Here is a 24,457-nt window from a genome sequence, read left to right as displayed (position 1 = left end):
AATATGAATACGAAAATGAGTATAATATAAAAATCTTAAAAAAAATGAATATTTTACCCTATCAATATCCTATCCATTGACATCTTTACTCTTTTTTTATGTTGAATGCCAAGATGCAAATAATAGAAGACAAATGACCTCTTTAATTCTCTGCTTTCTTTTTAAAAGCTTTTAAATTATTAAACTTTTAAAATTAGACAACTTTTTTGTACAACAACACAAGCATGTTAGTCAACAGGTTTTCCAATTGCTTTTACTTTGGAAGAAAAGACGAAAGTTAAAAAAAAATTACATATTTTGTGTAGACATTTTTACTTATATATTGACCCTATGAATAATTCTTAGTAGGTCAATTTGTTTTTCTAAATTTCTATATATAATACATGGATTTAAAATTTCACTGAGGTCAGTAGACTTCACTTTTTGAATGTAGCTATAGAGTGTTTTCCAAAAATAATAATATAATCAAACATTACTTAAAAGAAAATAAATTTAATTAAAAATAATTTAAACATTAATATTTTAATTAATTAATATACTTTATAATTTATTATAATAAAATTAATTAATAATTAACTGATGAAAATGTGAAAGAATAGACATTATCAAAGGGCCATGAGGGTCAAGTAATGGGAGCAGTAGCCATTATAGTTAATTCCGTCAATGAGTTCTATGTATCATAAACCCTGGTAACTACTAAACCTTGGCCGGTTGGTTTCGTATGGGATGTAGCAAGGTAATTTTGGAAAGAGATGCACTGTTGATCAATGGTTGAGGAATGCTTAAATCTACAAGTGGAGAGGGAAAGCAATGCGACAGCACATGTTTTACCAAAAACTATTTTTTTATTATTTAAAAAATTTTGTACCGAGTTAAGAATTGTCCAGAATATTATTAATAATATCATTATTTTCGATGTTTCTATCAATTAATGAAATTATTTTTTATTTTCAAAAAAAAAAAATGCATATGCTTACTGGAGGAAACCTTTAGTCTAGCTTCCTTCTCCAACCATACATGTTTCATCATCTTATCTATCCTTTCTAAAAAATTTCTTGCTTTTGCTTATTTTGTAGTTATTGATTGTTGTTATGTATATGTATATATATATTTTTAAATTCAAGGAATAAATGATTCTATATCCACTTTTTAGACAAAATTGTTCAAATTATATCTTTTTTTTTGTGCAAATAAAGTAAGTAACAATTGTTAAGATCCATTTTGTCTATATATGAAAATAGGGTATTTAATTTTGATCCAAAAGTGAAAAAAAGAGATTAATTAACATATTAATAATCTATGTTTTATATTAAAATTTATTAAAATTTAAATTAAATATCGAGTATTTTATTATAAATAAATTTATAATATTAAGGCATTATAAAAATTTTATTGAGTAGAGTTAAATGTGTGTATCCATGAATATTGGGCCTTTGAAAATCCAATTGAAGTCCAATTGTATCGGAGCATTTTTGGCTTTGGGTTTTTAGGGTTTAAGACTGACACTCGCTGCTGGTTGCTGCCCTTATTTAGGGTTTTAGGTTTTGAAAATTGTTTTTCACCATTTTCTTCATTTGTTTCTTCACCATGTGGGCACTACGTCGAGTTACTAATCCTCTCAAGTACCTTCGTCGCTCACGCTCTCTCTCATTCTCTTTTTGTTTTCTAATATATGTTGTCTGCATTTACTTGTATTTCTTTGTTCGGGTTTAATCAGCTGGCCATTCCTTCTATGTTTGTTTACCGAGAAAAACTGCAAGGAAGAATGGAAATGTCGGGTTTCATGGCATATATATATATATATATTTCTTTATATCTGTTTTATTCGGTAGAAATGAAGTAACTTGAAGGGTACCCAATCAGCCATGGTCTTACTTCCCTGGCTATTGCTTCCAAAACTAAACTGCCTGTGCGACAGACTGACATGAAAAATGCTTACTTTCGGCTGTTAGAAATTTGCTGAAATTGCTTTATGTCAATGAGATGAGTTGACCCTAATTTGTTTATTTTTGTTGTTACCAGTTGAAGACTCTGAATTTGTCTGTACAAAATTCCTTTTTTTTTTTTTTTTTTTTTCATTTCCTGTCACTATATTGAGTTCTAAAATACATGTAAACTAAATAGATGTCTTTTCTATTTTTGTAGGTCATGCTTGTATTTAATTGTGCAATATCAACAAAAAGTTTCATGAATGCTCATTCTCCTTTCCATTTCTTTTATTTATATTAAGCTTTTGAAATCACTACAAAGAAAATATGTTTCTGTTTTTTTTTTCTTATTTTTTTTTATTATGCCTTTTGGTTTGAAATAGTGACCCTTGAATTTTCAACTGGTTCCCAGGGATAGAAGGATCAACATTGGAGTATTTTATGCTGCTTCTGCTAGATTACAAATTTCGAGTAACTACATAGAAGAAAAGGCTGTTATTTCTGAGTATGTTCAAACATCTGATAAGCATCCATCTTTGTTGAGATTTTACCATTCCTCTAATTTCCCTGTTGGGAGGTGTGGGCTTTCTTCCCAAGCTGGTGCAGAAAACAGTGGGGAGGAAAATGACTTGGAAGATGGCTTTTCTGAACTTGAAACGCCTGCTAATGCTGAGACCAAAGAAAATTACATTGCTCAGGATGAAACTGAAGATGGATTGGTTTCTGATCGAGAATTAGCTGGTGAGGAGGAAGATGTTCAGGAAACTGCTTCAAATGAACTGGAATTGTTAGAGGGTGAGAGTGATCCCAGTGATAAAAGGTCATCCACAAGGAGTACTACCTCAGAACTGTTTAAAGCTATTGTGTCTGCTCCAGGTCTCTCTGTTCATAAGGCTCTTGATAAGTGGCTTGAGGAAGGAAAAGATCTTAGCAGAGCTGAGATTTCAGTAGCAATGCTCAATCTTCGCAAGCGTCGAATGTATGGGAGGGCATTGCAGGTTATTTGACTTTTCATTGCATCTTTTTTGGGAATTTATTTTCCAGTAAACTGTAGTCACCTTGTTTTGTATGAAACTAACTTCTCTGCATATAGGTGTTGAGCCAAATGTTATTTTAGAATTTGGTAATTTTTCTCCGATACTAATTTATTTAAATATTTTTTATAAAGAAGATATTAAATAAATTGTATGGCTTTTCCATTTTATTTCCTGTATATTGAGTAGGCATCTTACACTCCTCCTGTATTGTTTGTAAGTGCAAGAGGGTATATGTAAATATGATTTAGGCAAATCTGTTTCATCTTTTTTCCTTGAATGTTTTATTTTAAAGTTCTCTATTTCCATTTTGTTGGAGGGGCTTTTAATATTTCTCAAAGTACAGCTTAGAACTACCCTTTCCATTCCATTGAAGTGCAACTAGGAAATATGAGTTTTTTTTTTCTCTATTTTTCCCTTTCTTCAATATAGCGAGGAAGATAACCTTTTATCTTTTTTTCTTCGAATTTCTACATATCTGTTTTTTTTTTTTTTTATGGTAAAAGAAAGCAAACATTACTTGATTGTTTGAAGTTCCCTGGTATTAAGTTAAATAGTAAAGCATACAAAATGAATTTTCTGTCAAAAAATGAGCTGAACAGAAAATCAATTTTTTACTGATAGTATTTCATATATGTGGAAGCAATCATTGGCTTTTGTAAGTATATCAACTAAACAATCTTTTGCTATATGTGTTGGATGCCATAGGCATATTGATATCTGTAACAAGTGTGTAAAACTTCTTGCTTGGATGTTTTAACATGATTAGGATCCATTTCGTTTAAAGTAAATAAATAAATATTTGACCTTTACTTACCTTTCTTTTTGATGCAATGCCACATGACTATATTGATCTAGCTTTGGTTTCTTTTGTCCCCCCTTTCCCTTACCTGATCGGTGCTCTGGTGTATGTAATAGTATATTTCTTTGTCGAAGGAGTAGTTATTGTGCATTCCTCAATTATGTCTTCAGGATGCATTATTTGCTTGTGCATTCATCAACCTTTTTCTATTAATTAAAAAGTGTAACTCATCATTAGAATCTTTAGGCTTACATATACTGCTAAGCCGTTGGTAGTTGTCGTGGTTAAAAATTTGGTTGCACAAATTTAGCACCAAAAGTTCTGAAAAGTTGTGCCATTTGTTTTTGTTAATTCTCCTGGAAATTGGTTCACTTTTCTTGTTCCCTTTAACTAGGAATCAGTTGGATACCGTCTTATAAGAAGAGTCTTTCTTCCATTTTTGCACTTTGCTTGTTAAACCTGAAGGCTCAAAGAATATTTCCTTTAACTTGCTATCTGGCATTTTAATTTTTACACTGCAGTTTTAGTACAGCCTCAAAAATGTCAACTGCATAAATGGCATGAATTTTCTAGGTCAGTTGATGAAATATCTATATTCTTAGAGTATCTCAACACCCTGTTTTAGTCACCCTTTCGCATGCATCCATTTTGTTGGATTAGTCAATATGTTCTTATATACCTATATTGAAATGATATTCTATGTTATATGACTTTGGTTATGAAAGTAGGTCTGACTTAATTGCATTTTGTTCAGTCCTTTCTGTTGGCTTACAATTTGACTGTTTGTAGCTCTCTGAGTGGTTGGAGGCAAAGAAGCAGCTTGACTTTGTTGAGAGAGATTATGCTTCTCGTCTTGATTTGATTTCCAAATTACGTGGTCTCCAAAAGGCAGAATACTACATTCAGACTGTCCCAAATTCTTTTAGAGGAGAGGTAATCTACAGAACCCTACTTGCTAACTGCGTTGTTGCTAACAATTTGAAGAAAGCAGAGGAGGTCTTTAACAAAATGAAGGACCTAGAACTCCCAATTACTTCATTTGCTTGCAACCAGCTGTTGCTCCTCTACAAGAGGCTTGACAAGAAGAAAATCACTGATGTGCTGTTATTAATGGAGAAAGAAAATGTCAAACCTTCACTTTTCACTTATAGAATCTTAATTGACGTCAAAGGTTTATCTAATGACATTAGTGGGATGGATCAAATTGTTGAGACAATGAAGGCTGAAGGTATTGAACCAGACATCCCCATACAATCCATCCTGGCTAAGCACTATGTTTCAGGGGGCCTTGTGGAAAAAGCTCTGGAGGTTTTAAAGGAGATGGAAGGGGACAACATAAAAGAGAATCGTGGGGCTTGCCAGTTTTTGCTTTCTGTATATGCAGAGGTTGGAAAAGCTGATGAAGTGGAAAGAATTTGGAATGTCTGCGAATCAAATCCCCGCTTTGAAGAGTATCTGGCTGCTATTCAAGCTTGGGGAAAGTTAAGTAAAATTGAAGAAGCGGAAGCAGTTTTTGATAGGATGTTAAAAGCATTGAGGAAGCTTCCTGCTAAGTGCTATGCCATACTGTTGAAGGTGTACTCAAACCATAAGATGCTGCAAAAAGGTAAGGATCTTGTAAGACGTATGGAAGATAATGGGGTCCAGATTGGCCCATTGACTTGGGATGCTCTTGTGAAGCTTTATGTGGAAGCAGGGGAAGTGGAAAAGGCTGACTCGATCTTGCTGAAAGCAAGCCAGCAGAACCAGGTTAAGCCCTTGTTCAGTTCTTTCATGGTTGTTATGGAGCAGTATTCTAAGAGGGGTGATATCCATAACTCTGAAAAATTGTTCCATAGAATGAGGCAGGCTGGATATGTAGGTCGATTTCGTCAGTTTCAATCTCTAGTCCAAGCATATATAAATGCCAAAGCTCCAGCTTATGGGTTCAGGGAGAGAATGAAAGCAGATAATATATTCCCAAATAAGGCTTTAGCTGCACAGCTGGCTAGAGTCGATGCGTTCAGGAAGACTGCAGTGTCTGATTTGCTTGACTAAGGGTTTCAATGGTTACTTGTGTCCCTGCTTTATGTGGGTCAAATGTTGGTTGTTGCTTCTAGACATTCTGCGTTGTTGTTCTTGAACGTCAAACAATTCTCTCCCTTTTCCATGGGAATTTTTTAAGAAATATGATGTTATTTTCTCTTCCCTGAAGTTGATATATGATCGATGCTGGTAGTTGTTAGTTCCTAAAACAGTGCCTAGCCTTTGTAGGAGTTAAGAGTGTAATTCAGGGGTAATCTCAATGCATATTTGGTTTGGAAGATATGATTTTCTTTTTTTTTTGTTTCAATTGGTAATTTCAAATATCTAATCTCGCAATTGAAAACAGAAACTTGGAGGTTCTTATATATTATATACTGCAAGTTTTTGAATAAGTAGCAAAACCCAATCCAATCATATGGCTTGAATTTGTTGGACTGTTTCAGCCTATATTCATTTTACTACAACCAAAACAACATTTATAAACATGGTCAAGGAATCATCACGACATTTAAGAAAGGGAAGATCCAAGTTCATCCACATCCACACCAGGACAGTTATTTCTCCGTCTGGTCTGATTTCACTTCACTCAGAAGCATAAACATGCATTTAGGAGTATTTACAAGGGATCTCAATTCTCAACTGACTATAAAACTTTCAAACATTTAAAGAGATTTATAACGTACGACATTGTCAGGTAAGTTTCTAAAATTTACAACGCTTGTTAAAAAGCAGTGACAGTGTAACTGTTTTGCTGAAAAAAATCTGTTGATAAGAGCTGATAAATCGGTTTTAGAAGAATGTTTGTGTAGGTAATTTTAAATTCATGATTTAAAGCTGAATTTTGGTCAATCAAGTTTTTGAGTTTTGATTGATTGATATATTCAAAATTTACGAATACAACATTCGTACACAAATTGAAAAATACAAAATCCCATTCTTTCCCATTACACCCAGAAAAAAGATCAAATTCCATTGAATAGATGATCAATCTTAACCTATCGGGTGCCTTTCCAAATGGCACAGAAACATGATGAATACCAGTCGCTTTTACCAAATCAAAATATTTTACACCTGGATGGATGCAGTATGCAATCTCAAATATCCAGTTTATCAAGGTTTATCTTGCTTGCAGAATTTTGGATGAGTTCCTTCCGTGCATCCACCTAACACGCGCACAAAAAGAAACGACTTTAATTAAAATCACTATGCATGAATGTGACAGAATTGTGTATAAAATGAAGGATGCATTGAGCACTACATTCAGGAATCGTTTTGACCTCAACCAAATTCATTGTGAGCAGACTAAGAGAACACAAGATACTACAAAATTACAAACCGTTAAAAAGCCTACTGCACTTGATAGGATGCAGAAGGAGACATAAAACCATTAACAGATGTGCCTCATTCAATGTAAACTAACCTATTCATAAACTAAAAAAGTGATCTACATACCCGAGCACCCATAAGGGATGAAAACACTATATTTGCTTCAGCCGCATCTTCAACCACTAATTGCTTCAGCAGCCTTTGCTCAGGATCCATCGTTGTTTCCCACAGCTGAGCAGGCATCATCTCACCCAAACCTGCATTACAACCATACACATTCTGATTAAAATATACTACTAATGATGAATAAAGAAAACTTATATATTCCATTTTCTTGAACCAGCTTGGTAAGAACTACAGAGAACATCCATGAGTAGGAAAAAAAGTGACGATAATCTCATCAAGTCGCAGAACTCAAATGAATTCTTATTGTTGTGAGAACTAAATTTTGAGAGGAAGGCTCTACTAAAAACTGCATATATTCAAGGTGTGTGTTTGTGTGAAATTAGCGCTTAACTTTAGAGACAATCTGCTCCCACCATAGAAAAGAAAAAGGTGACTTGTTACAAAGTTGCAGCTTTCTCTATTGTTTTTCCAATAGTGATTTCTCCCACCCACCCCCCAACTTATCTCAATCTAAGTTTCATTTTATTCTCAAAATGAAACTCATTTTCTTTCCTCCATTACTTTGTTTTAACAAAAGATACATTCTATTCTAAAAATGAAACTCATTTGCTTTCCTCCATTACTTCATTTAAACCAAAGATACACTTATAAAATGCCTAAAATGCCAAGAAGGGAAAAACTCCTTTAAAAAAGTTGCATGTAGTCCTTTTCCCCTTTTATTTCTTATAATTTAATCATCTTTGAGGATATGGTGTAAAATCTCTTGCTAATTTTAAATTGTCAATAAACATTCTACAATAACCACCTGGTTGGAAACTATTCTTTTTATACAAGGCTTAATAAATCCTGAGTTAGAAACCTACACAAGTTGTTTACTGTTAAGCTTCTATTTAATTGATACCTTAACACATGTCAAATTCCATAAGTGGTTCACAGTTTTTTTTTTTCAGGCTATTACTGTCACTTTTAAAAATCTCTAATGGTAGAATCTCTCTTCCCTCAAAAGGACAATTCTCAATCTAACCCTGATTTTAGTTTTAAGTATCCATGCTAGATATATGATAAGTGATTAGCACAGAAACCAAATGGTCCAAGAAACCATGCATAGTTGAGCACATTCCGATATCATATATGCATATGCAAAAATAAAAAGTAAAATGCATCAGTTTAATCAAAGTACACTTTCAAGCTAAACAGATATAGACATTAAATTGGAAGAAATAATAAGTTTTTTTTCCATGAATCACAAATCAGAATGCAGATTAGTATTGTGCAGCCTCTCAACAGTCAATTATGAATTTAAGCATGTTCTTGTATTGTACGTGCAAAAACTAAAACAAATGCATCAGTATAATAACAGAACAAACTTTCAAACTAAATTGATATCATTAAATATGAGAGCACTCAACTAAGTTACAAGAGATAAATACATCATTTACATGAATCATTTAACAGAATGCAAAGTATCTTGCTTAGCCCCCAACAGTCAATTATAAATATCCAGACAGGAAAAAGAGGAAGAGAGAGAAGGAAAGAGATTTTATCCTTGCCTTTGAATCTCTGAATGTTGTATGATGCATTATGGGGGAACGAACTCTGGACTTTTTTAAGATCTGCATCATCATAACAATAGTGTACTTGCTTTCCCCTTTCAACCTGATAATTGTAGCAAACCGAGAGAGAAAGATATAAGCACACTTTTGGTTAAATTAGCTTCTTTGAATCCAGAGTAGCTAACAACAAACCTTGTAAAGGGGCGGAACACCAACATAAATGCAACCTTCATCAAATAAGGCTCTCTGCAAAGAACATAATATATAAATTTTTATATTCGTTATAGCCACAAAATTGAGACACTTTTTACCGTCTACCTGATATCTGAAGAAAAATGTCAGCAGCAGAGTTCGGATATGAGCACCATCTACATCAGCATCTGTTAAGATGATGATCTTATGATACCGTAGGTTTTCTTTATTAAAATCCTCTCCCTGGGATCAATAAGATACATTACATGATATTATCAGTTTGCTTTAAAATAAGAAATTAAAAGTAACAACAAAATAAGTACCTTCACCCCAAGTCCAAGAGCAAGAATCAAATTTTGAATTTCTTCATTCTTGTACATTGCTGCCTCATCCCTCCTTTCAATGTTCAAAATTTTACCCCTCAGGGGGAGAATAGCCTGGAACAACACATTTATAGACTAAATATGGTACATATGTCACATACAACTCTAATAAGAACAACAGCAAATAAGACCAGGATTGCTATCCTAAATAATAATCTATAGGTGCTGATAAATGAAATCATTTCATCACCAAAATTGACCTGTAATCTACTATGTAACTACAGTAAGACCAACATAGTGAACAAGTCATATGCCAATGTACACAGAACAGAGGCCTACAACAAACATGCATCATGGAGAACCATTTAATCAGTCAATTGTCATTGATAGATGCAACTCAATGGTACCCAACACTTACAACAATGAAGCATTACAGCTGGATTATGATATTAGGGATATTAGTCATAGAACCATTAGCAGCAATTAGAAGCAATTATAGAATTCTAAGAAAACACAAATGGTCATCGGCAATAATTGTTTGCTTTGCCAGTATTAACTTATTACTGCTCTTCTCCTACCACAAAAAAATGTATGAAAGAAAGATTCTGAGCTATGTTAATCAAACTCAGGTGCAGGTGTCAGATATGAATGTGAATGCATGACTCACTCATCAAATATAAAATTCAAGCACTGGAATGAGTTCCAAATCTGGGTGTAGCTAATGGGATCCATTTACTTTAGGATGACCTTATTTTGATGCAAGTTTTGGCTTCTTCATGCAAATGTCAGTTACCATGTAGGTAGGCAGGTGCGATCCATTGTAAATATAACTGATACACCTTGAAGAAAAAAGGTGCGTGGAAATAGATTCATCTTTATTTTTATGATTATGAGCTAAATTAGCTGGCCTAACATATGAAAAGAATAGGCTCCACACGTCACTGAGAAATCTACTTTTTTGGCCCAATATAACAAAAATTCCCAACAAGAAACAAATAAATCAAAACTGAGCCTAGCTATTCAGTTGATACAAATATGGTGTAACTCTAGCCTTCTCTCTTCTCCTCAGTCTTTATTCATAGTACACTCTCACTTATCTTTCCTTTCCTACTCACTCTCACTTACATTTTATTTTTCATTTTCTTCTACTCACTTCTCTCTCTTCCTTCTGCTGCCTTCAAAATCTCCAAGGTGTGTCAGACACATATCCCATGTCCTAATCCATTGATAAGGTACCCTCTCCCAAACTTGCAAGTCTAAGTAGGGATTCTGTGCTATATACAAATGGCTTAGCCAAAAAGCAAAACAAAGCCAACTGACAATGAACCTCAATGAAAGAGTCATTTATGACCATCAAATTTAAGAGAAACATAATTTTCATCATTGAATTGGTGGCAAACAGAAGCACCTGAAGGTCAAGTGATAGTCATCACAGGGAAGGGGTCATCACAATAGAAAAAGAAGCCAAAATATATTAACAGAGGCCATAGCTATTTGTTGTTGAAGACCCTGATGCCAAAATTGAGTGCATTTGGTCCAATTTTAAGTGATTCTCACTATTATATGTTTCACAAAAGTGAAATAAAATAATCTATTAAAATGCTAAAATAGAAGAATAAGAAACTTGGTCAACAGAAGAAAACATTTGCACAATAAGACCAGTCCTATGATGGCATCAATTGGTCAGCATTTGCTCTTGTAAGGTCATATTTGGTGCATAGGATGCTGGATAGAATAGTATGATAATCATTCTATATTATGTGTGGTTTGTATCTAATTGAAAGGGATAGGATTACAAGGAGAATTATCATCCTCTTAGTATAGGATGATTCAATCCTCCCAAAGTGGAGAGGATTACTTTTAATACATGGGATTAAACTTACATGTCCTGTTATACCATTAAAAATTACATCAATAATTTAAATTGTATAAACTTTGAGGAAAGATAATTTTTATAGATAAATAAATTATCCCATCTTAATCTTTACACACATCAAACATAAGATAGGATGACATTATTTAATATAATCTTATTCATAATATCATCTTATCCTATCCTATCATAATCTTGTGTACCAAAACATGACCTAAGCATCATGAGACTAGCCTATTGTCGACATGTATGACTGTTTGATTTCATGTGCAGAGTTATCCTGCTCCAGCCTATCTTTACTTTACATGTTTAGAACGAGCTACTCTTAAAAGTTACTAGTTTTTCACAACCTAGTTTCTGCAAGCAAAAATAATGTTCCACCAACTCTATGCAAGAAAAACTTAACTAACAGATCAATTGAAGCATTCAACAAACAAAACTAAAGTCCATAAAGATCTAAAGTATTATCCAGCCTGTTTCAAGAAATTTCTTGTGTACTAAATTGAATCCATTCTTCCCAACTACTATGGAGAAGTAAAATATTACCTGAAAGCGCCTGTCACGGCCTTGCTTTGCACTGCCACCAGCTGAGTCCCCTTCAACTATGAAAATTTCTGAACCACATATAACGATAAAAATAAGTTATAGACAATCATAAGTAGTAGATCAGAATGCATTATCATTTATTTTGAAACCTAAAGAGACTAATGATGTATAAGCCACAAAACATAAAATAAAGTCCTAAATAACATAATCCTCAACTAGCATACTTGCATTCTCCATCAACTAATTTCTAAATCTGGGATACCATCTTTCAGTCAATAAAAATCACAAATGCTATTTACATATATAGCAATTAGTCCACCAGGAAATAGAAAAGAAAAAAACCCTCTGCATTATCAGTACAGTTAACTAAGAACGCATTTAATACATGTAAGGACTCACTGCATGTAGCAGATTCTTATTTTGAGACGGGCCAGTCAATTCACACTGGGACAACTTATGCATCTTGGGCAACCAAAACATGAGATAAAACCTATGACCTTAAGTGCAAATGTCACGGTAATTTTTTGTAATTTTAAACACATTACCTAATCACAGGGTAAGGTGGGATTGGTTCGCGTACAAATCTACACAGACACAAGTGCTATTTTTGTGTATATATGTATCCATATGTTATAAGTGAAGAAAAACACTAGAAGACACCAAAGGGTGGGGGGCAACCTAACTGAACTGAACTGATGATCTTGATGCATGATAGAGCAATTTAAGTCTCAAAAATCATTGAACAACTGGGCTAACTTTATAACACAATAGAAATAATGCTGTCAATAGAAGCTAGAAAAAACTAGTCTTCCAATCTATGAGCACCACATAGAGCATGATGTAGAAAATAAACACTTGAGCAAGCAAATAATGCTAAGTGATTTGCGGCTTAAGCTTCTACAGCAGCCAATAAAAACAATTACATTTGATGTTGCATATAGGACTTTGAAATTTCCTTGTATCCTAGAATGCAAATGCATCAAACTAACCGCATGATGCAGAGTTACGTTCCTTGGACTCAGGTAAAGCCGTTGGGTGTGGGTATGGGTCTAGACATCTAACTCATTGATTGCCTAAAACTTAAGATATGGCCATACAGCATAAACGGATGCAATAGGAAAGATACTATTTTCTTGCTTTCTGAAGTGAACAGGAGAAAAGAGAGTAGCGTTTTAAACATCTGAAGGTTTAAGGACTTGAGCCCACAAGGCTTTTTGGTATTCTTTTTTCTAGGCTAAGCCTTCAAGTCTCTTTTGGTTCAATAGAATAGCCTTTCTATTCTGTGTATTTTCTGGAGTGACCACATATTCCATTGTTTAGTTCATAATTGGGGGCTAGAAAATTCATTGTGGCGCGAAGATTCCAGCTGAAAAAGGAATTTGAAATCTTTTGTGAGAGTGAATATTTGCAATTCCTTGATCTGTGGAATAGGTTTAATATTTTCTTTTCCCAAAGTACCCTTTTCTTCCACACAAATCTTCATGTATCATCTCTCCTCGACTGCTCATCTCCTTCTTGACTGTTTATCTCCTCTCAAAAATCTTGCAAATAAACAAAATAAAATGGGATTTTGTTGAAAGGGCCAAATAAAATGGGATTTTGTGTCCTATTCCTTTCAAAATGAGAAAATAACTGATCGAAAGGGCCAAAGAAATATGTATGAAAATGTGGTAAAGAAAAAGACCGTCACGGTTACATATCCATTAAATTAAACAAGTGATATGGTGATAACTCAAACTTGATCTTTGGAAGTAAAATGAAAATACATGAAACAGCTCCAATAAAAGGCTTCGTTGGTATCATCACAATTTAACCCGAAGTTCATCAATATCAAAATCTCGAACACCAACTGTCACAAAAATGGAGATCTATTTCTCCAACAGAAGGAGACGAGAGCGAAAGGTTAGAATTTCAAAATTTTTTTGTTTTTAGAAAGAGAAAGGGAAATGGGGAAGAAATGGAAAAGGAGAGAAAGAAAAGGAAGAGAGAGGAAAGAGAAAAAAAATCAAATTTTTATTAGTTTTTATGAACTAATATTTTTCTTTAATTTTGTTGGATAATTTTTATTTTTAATAATTAATTTTAGTTAATTAATTATGATTAATTTATTTTAATTAATTAAATAGTATTAACTAATAATTAATAATAAGATGGAAATGACTTAATTAATAATTATATTTTATTAATTAATTATGATTAATATTATTTTTATAATTAATTTAATAAAAGGGTAAAATAATCTTTTAAACATATTCAAACAACATTATTTGAACTAACCAAACATACTAATACTAATTCTTACTATATTCCGTTCCAATGAACCAAACATCATAATAATTATCCTATTCTATTCTTCATCGTTTCTATTCTCACAGAATATCAATTCCATTCCCATTCTATTCCATTCTGCAAACCAAACGTGCCATCAGAGTTTTTCCTTTTCATTGTTGGGTTGGCTTCCAAATAAAATGGTTGACCACTCTTTGGTTTTAATCTTTAAAAAGCTTTTAGGCCCACCTAAGTGAAAATGGCCCAATTCCAAAATACATGGACCTTTCAATTTGTTCACAAGTGCACAACCATGAAATTCCAAACTTCTCCTTTAGAATAGACAACTTTACAATAACCATATTGTCAATATCCTAATACTAATCAATCTATCCATTTCCATTCACAATCATAACCTATTTTGAAAATAACTCTCATAATCAAACAAATAAAACTCACATATCTACATAAATATATTATAGTTAAGTAAATACACAATAAGTTGCTGTAGTCATATCTTTCTTTTGGACCCTTTTATGCCATAACTCTGCATCTTACGATTTAGATAATTGACAAGCTAGATATCTAGACACATATCTGCACCCAACACCAGTATCTCAGGGAGGATGGGGTTTGATTAACTGTCGCTACCTCTTAAATGTCTAACAGAATTGTAACAGAATTGACATTTTCAGTTTCTTCAAAGTTAGAACCGAAATAAAATGTAATGACAAGAAAAACAAATATTATCCAAAACCAAACTACTTGGTTTTTTGGTTTGATCCATTGGTTTTCCATTTCACACATCAACTACAGATATGATTATTGAACAGCTAAAATCACAGTTCCTGAATCAAAATTACCAAATTCCCCCAGAAGTGAGAAATCTCATATCTGACAATCTCTAGTCTTAGTTTTAGATTTGAAATCTCTAACCTTAGATCTGAAACTAAGTCTCAAAAGTCAAACCTAATGTTCTTAAAAAAGAAAAGTAAAATGAAAGAGTAAGAAAGAGGTATCACAATCTGCCATCAGTAATACCTCAGAATAGTGCTTGATTAAAAGAAAGAGAAGGTGTGCCTTATATGGACCAGAGATGAGAATTTAAGAGTTAGAAGAGAATAGAACACAGGACAAAGAAAAAAGAAAGAAGAAAGCAAATCTGGAGAGAGAAGGAAACAAAAATAGCTAGGATTGCAATGAAGGTTGTACACTAATAAAAAAAGAAAAGAAAAGGTTAGTCAGGTCATTTATGTAACCAAGAGTTAAAAGTTCTACTCAATTTTCTTGAAAAGATATGTTGGCAATATAACGTTAGGATAAAGAAGAGCCAATGATTACATTTGTACTCCTACCTATTATATCCTATGTAGTTTGGTTTGGATATTTCGCATTGCCAATTACAATACTGAAACCGAAACCGAATATCTCAGTTCTTAATATGCAAAACTGAAATCTAAAACATCCAAACCAAACTGAATACCTTGGCTTGAAGAATATTATGCCTTGAATATTTGAAAAGTAATAATAGGTGTTTTTTTAACTTAATAAAGTAACTGCAGTAAAAAGCCATCATTAAAATGCAAGACTGAGAATTGAAACCAGATGAAACACCAAAAGTTGAACTTTACTCAATCTAGACATCAGCAATTGCTACAAGTATAACAAACAGAATCCTAATAATTATATTTCAAAATGGAGGCCAATTACACCAAGTGAGAAATGTAACTACAAATAGAACATGATATTTATGAAAAAAAAAATCCCATAAAAAACTCATTATGATCAAAATGCTCTCCTGTAATACAAGTCAAATAATTTTTGAAAGAAGTAAAGCAACATTTACCAGATTCTTCTGGATTTGTGGATGAACAATCAGCCAGTTTTCCAGGAAGAGATGATGATTTCAACACACTCTTTTGTCGGACTAATTCCCTTGCCCTCTTTGCTGCAAGAGCTGCCTGATAGCAAAACAACATCCATGAGGAAAACTTATCATTGTTATATAGTCAGTGCCAATAGACATTTAGAGCTGTAGGATAAGGGAACTAGATTCAGTGAATCAAATAACAGGGTCAAAAGAAACTTTATAAGATATGCAAAAGGTACCTTGAAAGCATTTAGTGACTTGGAAAGGATCGAATCAAGTACATCTGGATGCAACTCCAAATACTCAGTAAGAAACTCTTGGACAGATTGATCAACCACTTTTCGCACCTCAGGATTTCCCAATCTTGTCTTTTAACAATAAATGAAAATTCATCAAGTCATCATAACAGCAATTTAGTACAGGAATCTAATTCAAGCTATCAAGAGCATCACTATTACCAAGAATAGTAGTATGCCATTGACAACATGATACATAAATGATACCTTAGTTTGTCCTTCAAATTCTGGATTTGGAACTTTCACAGAAATAATGCACGTCAGTCCCTCCCTTACATGTTCACCACTTAAGCTAATATCTTTATCCTGAAAGATGCAGAAGATGATTCATAATAGCGCACATCACAAATACTTCACATCCACATTCTATTTATCCATGTCTAAATAATTGTTAAACTTGAACCAACAACATCAATAAACACATTTAAATCATTTAAAGTGCTTTAATTACTGTTTAGGGAAAAAAAGTGATTTAACTACTGTTTGTTTGAACCTTAAAAGTAATTTAATAGAGGTTTCTAACTTAAAGGCCTTTTTGGCAAAGCGCAGGAAAATGGTGCTTCTACATGAAGAGGTGCAGATAAAGGTTTGTATGATGAAAGCTTTTCAAAGAATATTTCAATCAGGCAGAGCTCAATCTTTCAAAATAAACACAATCCTTGTCAACCTTTCCTTGGAAAAGAGTACAAAAAATCCAAGTTAGTTGGCACTCCCCATAGCAAAGAACAAAACTAATCTAAAGCAAAAAAATAAAAAGTACAACAGAAGGAGACCAACATCAAAGAAAACTTCCAAAAACAACATATGAACAGATATACCTTGACAATCTTCGATTTTTTTCCAAGGTTATTGAGAGTTCTTGTCAATGAAGCCTTAACCCCTTCTATATGTGTGCCACCATCAATGGTTCGTATGCTATTGGCATAACCCAACATTGTATCTGAATATGCATCTGAACACCTGGTAGAAGATGAATAAACCAAACCAAATCACATAGATCATTCAAGGAATGATAAAACCACAGTAGTGCATCACACAAAATTATAGACACTAAACACATAAAGAAACTGACATCCTTCATGTATACAATGAACCAACCAACATTAGATGCAAGACAATATAGATTCCATCAAATATACTCCTGAATAAATGCTTGGAAGATATGAATTTAGTAATGACAGGTGTTGCTAATTTTTCAAAGGTGAAAGCAAATCTGCTACTAAAAATAAATAACAGCACAGATAATATTTCTTTATCAGGAAAAAGACAAAATTTACAAAATGTATATGAATACCAAACTAAGTGGTTAGTGGTTTACCACTGGAGAGCAACATCAATTGTCGTTCCATCTATTTGTCTGCTGAAACATAGCACATCATGTAGTGGTTTCTGAATCAAAGAACCACCAGTTACCGATGCAATATTATCAGAATGCAAATTTCAGATATCATAGATCCAAGCATTTTAGATTGTAAGAGATTCATTTGCAATAATGCAATTTCTTCAGATCCCACAGATGAAAGCACTTCAAAACTAGATTTTGCATTAACCTCACATTTGATTTCATTGGTAACTGTTTTCAACAGATAATAATCCAAAAAGAAAAGAAAAAAAAAAGCTCAATTTTCCAAACCATTACTTAAATACCCTGACTTGGACAGAAAAGCAGACCAAGGAATACAATGTTTCCATCATATAAGTGGTCTCACTCATGACTTTATCATCAGATACTGAAGCCTCTAAGGCTGAAAGTCTGGACATCCATTTACACCATTTGCACAGACTCAATAAAATATAAGTACACAGTAATAATAATTACATGAGAAACCACGACCATTACAAAATACATTGATTTTTGCATAGAAGTGTTAAAGCCCAAGTAACCTGGTCATTCTAGACTGCCTACTAGCATAATTTCACAACCTATAATGGCTTTAATACTTACTTTTAAGAATTATGGTTTTTGGTGTGTTTAGACTAATAACAATAATATTGACTGAATTAAGTGGCACATATAGCCTCATAGTTGAAAACCAATTAATAATCTCTCATGCATACAAGTTTTAGTACGATATTGTGCCATCAAAAACTGGGAAACATACCACAAAATACTGTCCAGAATAGCCTTTCATTTCGGGTTTTAACATGAGCGAACACCTTGAAACACATTAATCATTATTAACTCTGAATCAATTGATGTATATAAAGAACCTTGCCTAGATGATCCTCCATCACAATGACTCATAAGTTATAGTAAATGATATAGATCCAAAGGTCTGATTCCTTCTCCTTCACATTTTTATTTCTTTTTTCCCCTCCATATTTGTAAAATTTTCTCAATAAATTTCTAAGCATTCTATAAAATCACTCAAGTGAACCTTTACCCTCAACCTATAACCCCTTACTCAAGCTCAGTAACTAGTAACTATCCTTTAGTGGTAGAGGGATGAAAACCTTCCACAATTAGCAAAAATAAGTTCTGATTACATCTTTTCCCTTCTATTCTCTTTTTCATTCTCAAGCATGAATCCGCTTATTTAATTCAACATCATCACCTTAGCTTGGAAAGATCTATATATATTATAGGATGAGAGGGTGGGAAACTAACATAAAAGCAAACAGAATGAAAAAGGAGAGGAAAGGAAGGGGCAAGGAGCAACACATAAATAGACAAGAATCAAATGAAAAGACAAAGAGAGAAGACAGGAAAAAACAAATGCACAAACCTTATCAGTATTTAGCCATTTCACATATTCAAACAGTCCCCCAGAAAAGAAATATTTATTATAAAAGCTCTTCTCTGGATTGTTATCTTCTTTTTTGAGAGTGATAGTAAGCTGCAAAGGTCAATTAAAAAAAAGGTAAAGCTATAACACCAGTAAGATATGGTTTACTAAATGAAGAAAGTAAATAGACTAGAGATTTCCTATAATGATATCCATTTTTTGGCCATTATAATGAAACATCAAAACTAATGGTAAGTATAATGGAGACTGATCAAAACATAGTGACCTAACTAAATGTTAATAATTTACCTTAGGGTTCAGGAAAGCAAGTTCTCTAATTCTTCCAGCAAGTGTGTTGTAGTCAAACTCAATTGAGGTGGTGAATACTGTGGTTTTAGTCAAACAACAAAGCAAATATTAAATCATAAAATCTGATTATCAGAAATAAAGAGTAGCTCAAAAACCAGCTGTACTTTTTTTGTCCGGCCAAAACCGGATGCTTGTCCCCTGACGATCCTTTGATTCAGTTGGAAGTACATGACATGTTAGTGTCGTTGCAGGCTTCCCACGTGAATATTTTTGCCGGTATTCCATTCCATCCCTCCAAACAGTGACTAGTAACGCCTGTGAACAAAGAGATCTTCAACTTTAAATAAGTGATAATCAGTTCCTGCAAAACCTTAATTAACATTTAATGAGATATCATTGTCACCATAACCCAATATCATCTCATTAACATTTAAACTCCATTGAGTTCAAATATGGATGTTTTCAATTAAGATGTATACATACAATATGAATGCAACTGAAGTGCAGACTAAATTTTATCAACCCGAGCAGAGTACATTTTATGTTTGAGGATATAGGAATGCAACTGAAGTGTAAACTAAATTTTATCAACCCAAGCAGAGTACATTTTATGTTTGAGGATATAGGATGTAACAAAAAATTTTAATCAATGAATTAAGAAGCAAAGTCAATGACCCATAGCCTAGAGCCCCAAATAGAAACCAAGTTAGTCAAAGGCAAAGGTATAGTCAAGGCACTAGGCCCTCAGATGACCTTGAGCACTAGGTTTCAAAAAGCACTAATTTGAGCAAACATTAGCTCAGATTATTTAAGTAAATAAATATTTTAGAGAAGAAATCTATATCCTGTATGCTAAAGAGGTAATATACTATAGCCATATTTAGTGCCACAAATTTCACTTTGAATGGAATTTTAGATCACAGATTAACTAGTAGCATAAAGAAAGTTAACCATATTATTATTCAACCATAAAGCCACTTACATTAGAGAAGTATAACTCAATCAAAAAGGATAAAAAAAGCCTTAAAGAATGGAAATGAAACAAAGAAGAAATAGATCCTAGGATTTGTTGGACAGACCCAGTTACCAGTCTCCCATCACTTCAAAATGTTAGAAAACAATAAATCAAGGCAGTGATAGGACAATAAGTACGTAATGAAGATGTGTCCTCTAATCTTCACCAAAATTTTGATGGATTTCATTGTTTTAGAAGAGAGGATAACATAAGAGAACAATGCCCCCATATATGAGCAACATTTCTGTAAATCTCATGCAACAAAGTTGTCATTTCAACACAGATCTTGCCTCAAGCATCATGTCAATTGGAGTTCCTCTCCTGGGCAACAAAGGTGAGTAACTTCATTACTCCCCCTGCCCCACCCCAGCTCCTTTTTTTTTTTTTTCTCTTTCAGCATTTTGAGTAGAGTTGGCATCGGGGCGGGTTTGCTAGCCCCGAACCCGACCCTACCCAAAAAATTTTTTGTTTTTCCATACCCGAATCCGACCCCAACCCGATATTATATAAACCGTACCCGACCTAACCTGACCCGAAATTAATAAAATATTATTTTTTAAATATAAAATATTATTTTTTAAATATAAATATTTAAAAATATCATTATATAAATATATATAATTAAATAATTAATTAAAAAATAATTTTTTATATAATATCGAATCGGGTCGGGTTTGCCTAAAACCCGAACCCGACCCAACCCCGATTGTTTCCTAACCTTACCCGACCCGACCCAAAACCCAAATTTCAAAAAAAAAAACGATCCCATAGGGTCGGGTCGTGTCGGAACCCATCGGAGACGGATTGGATTGCCGACCCTAATTTTGACGCATTTTCTGGAACTGACCTCATTTGAGCACTTAGATGAGTGCTAGACCTAGCCCACCCTTGACAACTGATATAGAGAACAAAAAAACCTGAATAAAACCAGAAATGAAGAAATTTTAAAATTTAGAATATAATTCACACCTCAGATAATGCATTGACAACTGATAAACCCACACCATGCAAGCCACCAGAGACACTGTAACCACTGCTTGAACCACCAAACTTGCCACCTGCATGTAAGACCTGCAGAAAAAGATGGAATGTAAGTAGCATATAATAAATCTATTTTATAAAAGAAAAAAGTAATGAATTAAAAACTACTCAAATCTAAGCAGTTTCTGTTATTTTGATGGTAACTCCTAGAGGTTCATTATAAATGTGACTTTTGGTTCCTCTCATCTCCTTTCCTTTTCCCAAGCCTGCACATTTTTTGTCTATCTTGAAACACACAGTACTAATTCCTAATTTAAAAGATGACTTCCACCATTGCAAAAAGAACTTTTTTTTTTTTGTCAAAAACCAATTATATTAAGAAATATTATTTTCATCAAAGCAAACACAACTGTATAAGGTTTATGACTTTTAGGAATTTAGACATACAATATTGATAACCTTTTACACCAATTAAAATATATCCACACTCTACACAATATTGAGAATATAAACCTTAGTTTTTGTGAAAGAGGTATAGAAACTGTGTCACAGTTTCATCATTTGGTTTACATTTCTCCATAAATAAAAGAAAAAGAAAACCCTCGCATTAAGCAAGACATATAGCTAGTTATGTTAGTACTTTTACATAGTAACCTAGTTAAGAAGCACCGTTCTAATGAAAAAGAGGAAGTTTCAGCATAAACTAACTCATATTTCCATCTGTCAAAGTAACCATCAAGATAAGAAGTATTATAGTTTCATAATTCATTTACATTTTCTAAAAGCAAAGAATGTGTTGAAAACCCTTCAGAAGGGGGATTTCTCACTATTCCTTTCGCAAATATAACATTCATGTATTTTTACAACTGTTTAGATAATTCTTTATTTTTTATTAAGTTGAGGGTCTCAAGCCATGCCAATGGATGAAAAAGGTTCTAATATGTGGCAGAAATGGAGAACTACAACAATAAAAAAAAAAAAAAAAAGCACATCCTCCTTTAAAGCACCCTAAGGACAAATACCCAAAGAATGGTATCAAAATTCATTGAGATCGGAGATACAAGACTTAGACAAGAGATCAAACTTCACGTAAAAAATTACAGGACAAACAAAAAGACTGTCTTATTTATTCAAGTGACTTTCTTAAAAAAGATTCCTGTTAACCTCAATATAAAAATTCAAAATGGATATGGATCGTTTATGTTTTATTACCGTCAACACTGTTTCCAAGGCAGATTTCTTTGTGACAGGATGCAAGTCAGTAGGAATCTGCAATTCATAAGTGCAACCAAGTGAGAAAAAAAAAGTGGGAAAACACATTAATAGCTGGCCAGAAATAACAGATAGCTCTCAACCAAGATATTTCAATGTAAAAGAATTAACATAATCTGCACTGCAAAGACATGTTTAGGTCATATATACCAAAATTATGACACAAGTTCTTATAGCAGGTAAAGTAATTCACATCTCAAGATTAATGTATTGAGTATTGGTCAATGATTTACACATATTGGCTATAAAAAGGGTTATGCAGAGTCCATAGAGAAAAGAAGGTTGGACAAAATAAGTGCACATTAGAGTTAAATTCACAGGTTAGAATATTTTAATACACATTTGACAACAAATGCAATACCACATAACATCATTTATAGCACTAAAATAATAGAAGTTGCATACTCCTCGCCCATTATCAGTTATGCTCACAGAACCATCTGAAAGTAGAACAACATCTATTTGTGTTGCAAAACCAGCTTGTGCCTCATCAACAGCATTATCCAATATCTCGAATACCTAATAGGAAGAAGCAAAAACAAACATCTTAATGAATTGTACCATCAAAATTGCTAAAAAAAAAGAAAAAGAAATTACCAAATGGTGCAAACCACGAGGTCCTGTACTTCCAATATACATTCCAGGTCTTTTTCTAACAGGGTCCAATCCTTCCAGAACCTACAGATATTACAAGGCATTTATAGTACCAAAAATAAATTACAGAGCTTATAAAAAAGAGTACATTTTTTACAAAATTACCTGAATTTGCTCAGAGTTGTAAGCTTTGGAGCTTTTAGTTCCCTGGAGAGCTTCGGTTGTGATGTTAGATGACGCAAAAGCCCTTGGTGTAACTACATTTTGAACTGGAAACCTGTAAATGCTCCTCAATGCAAAGTTTGTCCTGCTAGACCAGTAGCCCAATTTGACAAAGGGATTATATAGAAAATGGAAAACCCACATTGAGTATTCAAACGGAAAATAATTAAAAACATGATCTCTTCCCATAATCAGTAATCCCAGAAATTATAAAAAAAAAAAGTTTTTTTAATCAAATGGAGCCAAAAGAGAAAACCCTTTTGGCTATTGTAAGTAATTAAAGTAATAACTGAATAAAAATCAAAATACACATTCTGTTTTCTACTTTTAGAAACCTGACTTCCCTTTCTTTTCCCAATCTTTCTTTGAAATAACTAACAAGATAAAAGCAAAAAAAAAGAGGTGAAACGAGAGAGAAAAGAGGAAAACCTGGGCTTGAACAAGAGAGAGTAGCGAGGATAGGATGCGAGAGAGTGAAAAGAAGGAGAACGAAGACAGAAACGACAACGAGAGGCCATAAGACGAAGAGGAAGATGAAGATAAGGATACCGCGGAAGAAGCGCCATCAAACAGCGGGACTAGGGTTTTAGATGGAGTTTCTCTCTATCTTTTTCTTCAATTTTTGGCTCTGCGTTTTGTGTTTTAATCCTAAAACCTTTTCCCTCTTTTTTTCTGGTTTTTCCCTCACTACTCCTCTCCTATTAAACCCTACTTAAGGGACGTTTGGTTAAGTAACTACGCGTTACTGCCTGCTTGGAATTTCCTTTATTTATTTTTTTACGATGAAGATTATCTTGTTTGGCTCACTTGCGTTTTTTTGAAATCGAAAATGTATGATGTGTGGCACTCTCATACGTTATGAAAGCGGATTTAACTCCTCTCTTTTTTTTTTTTAACTTTAAATGACAAGTTTTATTGATTTTGAGATGAAAAATAAGATCAATATAAATAAAATTTATAGTTATTTTTTTATTTATAATTTTGGCATGAAACGATTTAGATTATAAATTTTTTTATATTTATATTTCTTATAATCTAATGATCATCATAATTTTTTGTTCAATATTATGAAAAAATTAAAAAAAGAACTAAATCCTACTAAAAACACCGTAAGTCATCACTTCATTATTTAAGCATCATAAACTATTATTTCATTAATGAATAAAATTAAATTTT

General features: G+C 33.1%; 2 protein-coding genes across 3 annotated transcripts; one reads left to right on the top strand and one right to left on the bottom strand.

Moving 5' to 3' along the window:
• Window positions 1-1,474: 1,474 nt before the first annotated feature.
• LOC111294360 (pentatricopeptide repeat-containing protein At1g80270, mitochondrial-like) lies at window positions 1,475-6,069 on the top strand. Its single transcript, XM_022887641.2, has 3 exons — window positions 1,475-1,622; window positions 2,341-2,926; window positions 4,554-6,069. Exons 1-3 carry the CDS (start codon window positions 1,588-1,590, stop codon window positions 5,799-5,801), a joined length of 1,869 nt encoding a protein of 622 aa, XP_022743376.2. The 5' UTR covers window positions 1,475-1,587; the 3' UTR covers window positions 5,802-6,069.
• A 559-nt stretch (window positions 6,070-6,628) lies between these two features.
• Window positions 6,629-23,967, bottom strand: LOC111294359 (DNA gyrase subunit B, chloroplastic/mitochondrial-like). Of its 2 annotated transcripts, none has more exons than XM_022887639.2 (21): window positions 23,711-23,967; window positions 23,225-23,369; window positions 23,063-23,143; window positions 22,871-22,984; window positions 22,406-22,462; window positions 21,182-21,283; window positions 19,362-19,512; window positions 19,198-19,274; window positions 18,889-18,999; window positions 17,481-17,551; window positions 16,981-17,122; window positions 16,370-16,468; window positions 16,106-16,234; window positions 15,843-15,957; window positions 11,729-11,796; window positions 9,310-9,423; window positions 9,113-9,229; window positions 8,987-9,040; window positions 8,792-8,897; window positions 7,242-7,372; window positions 6,629-6,952 (listed from the first exon to the last, which is right to left on the bottom strand). In XM_022887639.2, exons 1-21 carry the CDS (start codon window positions 23,845-23,847, stop codon window positions 6,884-6,886), a joined length of 2,190 nt encoding a protein of 729 aa, XP_022743374.1. In that variant the 5' UTR covers window positions 23,848-23,967; the 3' UTR covers window positions 6,629-6,883. The 2 variants fall into 2 exon arrangements, with proteins under 2 accessions (XP_022743374.1, XP_022743375.1); XM_022887640.2 differs by having other exon boundaries at window positions 23,225-23,366.
• Window positions 23,968-24,457: the final 490 nt, after the last annotated feature.

The sequence above is a fragment of the Durio zibethinus genome, chromosome 14, assembly GCF_047325235.1.
Source record: "Durio zibethinus cultivar Kanyao isolate XHJ-2024 chromosome 14, ASM4732523v1, whole genome shotgun sequence".
In the NCBI taxonomy this organism is placed as follows: domain Eukaryota; kingdom Viridiplantae; phylum Streptophyta; class Magnoliopsida; order Malvales; family Malvaceae; genus Durio; species Durio zibethinus.
Note: the sequence above shows the minus strand (reverse complement) of the source record. Positions and strands in the feature narration are given on the sequence as shown.